Here is a 4,840-nt window from a genome sequence, read left to right as displayed (position 1 = left end):
CCACGATTATCAAATTTAATGAATTTTAATGCCAATTAAGGCCATAATTTAAAAAACTATAATTTAAAAAACTATAATTTATTGACTTTTAATGATTTTTAATGACACGCAGAAACCCTGTGTCCTGCTAGAAAGTAAAACTCCTCTCTAGTTTCTAGCCCCTGTATTGAGCTCCATCCATCATCTGAAGTAAAGGAGGGTTGAATACAAATATGTGTCATACTTAGATTTCTGTTCATTAAGAATAGAAAACTAATTATAATTCAGTCTACAACAAGCTAAAAATAATAACATAAAAATGTAACAGTGATTGGCGTCCTTGAGGAAACGCTCACCTGGGACGAGGCTGTCATTGTAAACCCAGGCAGGCAGAATGGACTGGATGTGCTCTTGTTGTGGGTACACAGCAACACCTGCTGTCACAAGCAGACACACACAGACCAGGAGACGGCCAGTTATTCTTTACGACTACCGTTTCACCCAAGATTCCTGACACCTGAGCCCCGCTGTACCAAACTCCACTATAATCACACACTTGACGTCTGCAAGGCTCGCTTCAGACGAGTCACAAGTGTCTCGCTACATCAAGAGATGATAAATCAGTTTTTGAGTCATTTCAATCTTCAAGGATAGCAGACTTACTGTGCAAAAAAGGAAGAAAAACTACATTCAATACTAAAATGATCAGATTTTTTTTTTCTAAGGAGAGACTAACAAAACATTTCAGTAAAACCTTTACTCTGTTAAATCAGTCTGGGCTAAAGCCAAATCTCCCTGATCTGCCACTAGGTTTCCCCTGATTACATGAAGGACATGGACACATGGAAGCAAATAAAGGCAGCAAAGCAGCATGCACATTCAGCCCTGGATTACATGGGTACCCCTTTAGCATCTGCCATTCAAGCTCATCCCTCTTAGAACCAAAGCATCAGGCATGCGCCACAGGTTGTCGCCTGTGAGGGAAAAGCGTATTAAAGAGACGGGCAGTTTATTATTCAGCAGGTATTACTCAGAGACCTTGACAGACAAAGTCCATTTTCACAGACAGAGGAAAAAAACCTCAGATGAAAGCATAAAGTAGGTAGAGATAAGAGCAGAAAAGAAGGAGAGGATTTACAGACAGCAGGAGGGGAAACCACTCCTGGATCATCTCAGTGATGAAGAGAATCAGCCGGTTTGATTCGATTTAGGAGCTGCAAAGTATCCCCAATAAGAGTTATAGAAAATCCCAGATTTGAAATGAAGATATGTGTTGTTACTTGTTAATGCTGCAGCTAAGCAAGGCAGAGAAGGAGCAGCTTAAGTCCAGTAAACAGGCGCTTCTCTCACCACTGTCACAACTGCTTTGAGCAGATGGGCTTGCAGCTGATGGAAGCTGGTGGTCGGTGGAAGAAACAGAGGCTTCTTGGACTTTTTCTGTGATGAAGACTGAGCTCAAGTCCTCTGTGACAGCAGTCCAGTTCCTGGCCTTAGGGCTGGGCGAGAACTGGGCCGAAACCTTAGCTCTTGGAGCCATTTGAGTCAAACTTTGCTTTGATTTAAAGTTAATGTGGGCAGATTTATCAGCAGTAAGATCACACGAGGAGAACATCTTCTCTTCCAACGAAGGGCCTGGAGAGGTGAATGAGGAACAAGCTCCTTTAATTACTTCCAAAATCTGCTGCTCTTTCACGGGGAAATGACCAAACATGCTAAAAGAGCTAGAAGTTTTGTTAAACTTCTGTTGTTTTTTTTAGTTCAACGAAAAAAAGCTATATCCTAATCACTACTAACTCAGTTAAACATCTTTAATCAAAAATACATTTGTTTCCCCTGCATATATTTTTTAGCCCTAAGAGAAAATAGCTCAGCATTTCCTTCACTCAGCTTGCATTGATTTACATACATAATAAGCAGAGCTCATACTCTTATATGATTCATAACATTGTTCACATTCAAGTCAGAAACATCAACTTTAGCACTGTGCGAACTTCAGTTATTAACTGTAATGTCTGCAAATCCTGAGACAGCAAAGCTAAAGATGTCTTCAGATTTAGCAGATGTTAAAGTAAATTCAGTAGCCTTTTTGACCAGCCTGGATCCGTTTTGTGTCATGAAGGAAATCCCACATTTATCACAAAATCAATAAACAGACCTGGACTTATTTATGGGTCAAGTCTTCTGACCGTAGATATAATTCTTCACACAATTGTTAAATAATTACTAAATTGCTAAAAGATCAGGTTTGACAGGTTTGGCAGAGGGTGGGCAGTTTCAATTCCCTGAACAGGAGGGGATCCGTCTGTCCCCACATGCCCAGCACATATAGAGCTGCTTCTGCTCAGCAAAGAAATTACAAACCATAAACAGCAGTTACAGTTTTCTCAGCTAGAGTTTGAACAGATAATTTAACAGCTAATAGGCAACCATTAGGAAAACATTCCCACTTAGTCTTTAATTTGCCATCCTGTTATAAATGCATTTCTTCCTTCCAGAACCTTTAAACAGGTTATTGCATAACAAACATACTTTAATGTATTTTATTGGGATCTTAACTTCTAGACCAACATTAAGCAGAGCATAATTATGAAATGGAAAGAAATACTTAAAATCAAGGTAAAAAAAAAAAAAAGAATCAGCTTCCAGCTTTGCCAGCTCAAGAATGAGCACCCACATCATGACACTGCCACTACTTTCCTTAAGACTAGAGATGCATACATGTAAGGGTTGAAACATTAATCAGATTAATGAATTATTGAAATTATCACTGACTAATTTAGAATTAATAGAAGTAAATAGACTATAAGAACAAAGAAGAAGAAAGAAATTGAACTTTACTGATCTCAAAATGGAGAAAAATACCTCTGCATTTAACCCATGCCTTTAGGGAGCAATGGGCTTTATTTGTGTGGCTTCCGGGGAGCAGTGTGGGGTTAAGGGTTTTGCTCAGAGAACTAGAGTGTCAGTCTGTGGGAGTGGGGCTTGAACTCAGAACCTCCCAAGCGCAATGCCCTAACCCCTAGGCTGCCACTCCCCCAGTAAAAAAAAATAGTATTTTCTGAAAAAAACAACCTACCTAAAGTAAAAAAACAAACTTGTATGTAAGATCAAAACACTTCTTTATCTGTATGTTATTCTCCTCAAGTGGCAATTTTAGCTTCGCCTAATTCAAATTCTCTAAAAAAAAACATTTTAAAAGGCACCTTATTAAAATGCAATGTGCAATAAGTTCCTATTCGTTTTATGTTTAAACACTAGTTTATTGAGTTATGTTAACTTACTAAGAATATCTATTTTCAGATTAATAAAAAAAATACCATCTAGATCAGAGATCCTTGTCAATCCTGTATCTAAGGATCCACTGAACTGCACATTGTTTGGCGTTTCCCTGCAGATGGACCCTTATTCGCTGCTGAGGTGGTCATGCAACCATTTGATCAGACCGTGCAGAGCCATATTTAGAACATACAGGACAATAGGTGCTGAGGACATGTCTAATAAAGGACATCTGCAGCCATGATACAGTGCTGACCAGTTAGAAAGGCCCCTCAAACAGCTGAAATGTATGTGAAATCAATGAGAAATATTGAGTCTACTCACAAACCTGATTACACTTAAAGGCAATTGATTGCACAAGACTTTATCTAAAGCGATAAAAAGAAAGCTGGCTAAATATATATGTCACTTTTTTTTTTATTTAAATAGAAAGAAAACGTTAGTCTTTTTAGCTTCCTTTTAAAAAAATGGTTTGTTTTGGTCTATCACATAAAATCCCATTAAAATACATTCAAGTTTGTGGCTCTAACACAAAAAACATGCAGAAGTTTAATAGATCTGAATGTTTTTACCAGGCACTGTCTCGCTAAGCATCTGAGCAAAACCAAAATAAACAGAACTTGGCCGGGGGTGTGAATTACAGGGTGATGGATAGGGAGCGTGAACAAAGACAAAGAACAGTTACCTTGAAATGAAGATTGTGAACTGGTGATGACAGCAGAGTGTTGGGAGGCAGGGGGAACGCACACAGAGGCAGGGAGGGGTTGTGAGGGAGAGAATGTAGGCTGAACCTTGGCTGGAGAGGTGAAGTGCAAACTGGTGGGGGGGAAAGAGTTTACAGGTCCCTGAACAAAGTCACTAAACTCCTCATCGTCATCCTCAGCGAAACCTGTAGCAGTGGAGGATGAAGGCTGGGTGTGGACCTGAGAGGAGAGGCCAAAGGTGGAGGCGGAAGAGAAGGAGGAGGACGGAGGGAAGGAGGAGGGGTTGTCTAAAGGCCCCTGAAAGTCACTAAACTCGTCATTATCCTCCGAGAAATCTGGGGGGAGGGGATGAGTGGCAACAGGCGGGTGTGATGGCGATGAGTCTGTAAAAACGAAGACATGATGTAGATGGCAGAAAAAAACACAATGATGGAGAATGAATTAAGGAATGAGGGAGGATCAAATATTTTTAAAACAAGATAATTTTAGCTACAAGGCTTTTTAGATGCTGCTTAATGCACATAAATATAGATCTGGTTATTTCTGGGTTAATCCTCTCCCAGGATAAAATAATCATTTTGGTATGTTTTACCTCAATGACTTAATTTATTGAGAGAAACATGTAGGCATCCATGAGCTTCTGGGATATGAGTTAAAATGTGAAGTCACTACCTGATCCGTCCCGAAAGTACGGGCCGTACTATCAGTTCATGCGCACATGTGCAACCAGATATATACTCTTGATCTTATTTTGTAAAAAAGTAGATTTTTTTCTCTCCCCATAAATAATAAGCATACTAAACTATTATGTGTTAAAGGTTAATAATGTATTTCCTGAGAAAATAAAAGCCTGAAAATCCTTTGTGTTTTATCACTCGTCT

General features: G+C 39.3%; 1 protein-coding gene across 10 annotated transcripts in view; it reads right to left on the bottom strand.

Moving 5' to 3' along the window:
- The window catches only part of synrg (synergin, gamma), a 50,304-nt gene that overhangs the window by 36,408 nt on the left and 9,056 nt on the right, over positions 1-4,840 (bottom strand). For 3 of the 10 annotated variants that reach the window (XM_015383324.1, XM_015383337.1, XM_015383346.1), the window contains exons 7-9: positions 3,941-4,342; positions 1,330-1,611; positions 336-416 (exon numbers count right to left, since the gene is read on the bottom strand). In XM_015383324.1, the coding sequence (XP_015238810.1) occupies positions 336-416; positions 1,330-1,611; positions 3,941-4,342 (765 nt within the window). The remainder of the gene's footprint in view (positions 1-335; positions 417-1,329; positions 1,612-3,940; positions 4,343-4,840) is intronic. The other 7 variants (XM_015383400.1, XM_015383391.1, XM_015383330.1 and 4 more) reach the window with 6 other exon arrangements.

This window comes from Cyprinodon variegatus, unplaced genomic scaffold, assembly GCF_000732505.1.
Source record: "Cyprinodon variegatus isolate N-32 unplaced genomic scaffold, C_variegatus-1.0 Scaffold14, whole genome shotgun sequence".
In the NCBI taxonomy this organism is placed as follows: domain Eukaryota; kingdom Metazoa; phylum Chordata; class Actinopteri; order Cyprinodontiformes; family Cyprinodontidae; genus Cyprinodon; species Cyprinodon variegatus.
Note: the sequence above shows the minus strand (reverse complement) of the source record. Positions and strands in the feature narration are given on the sequence as shown.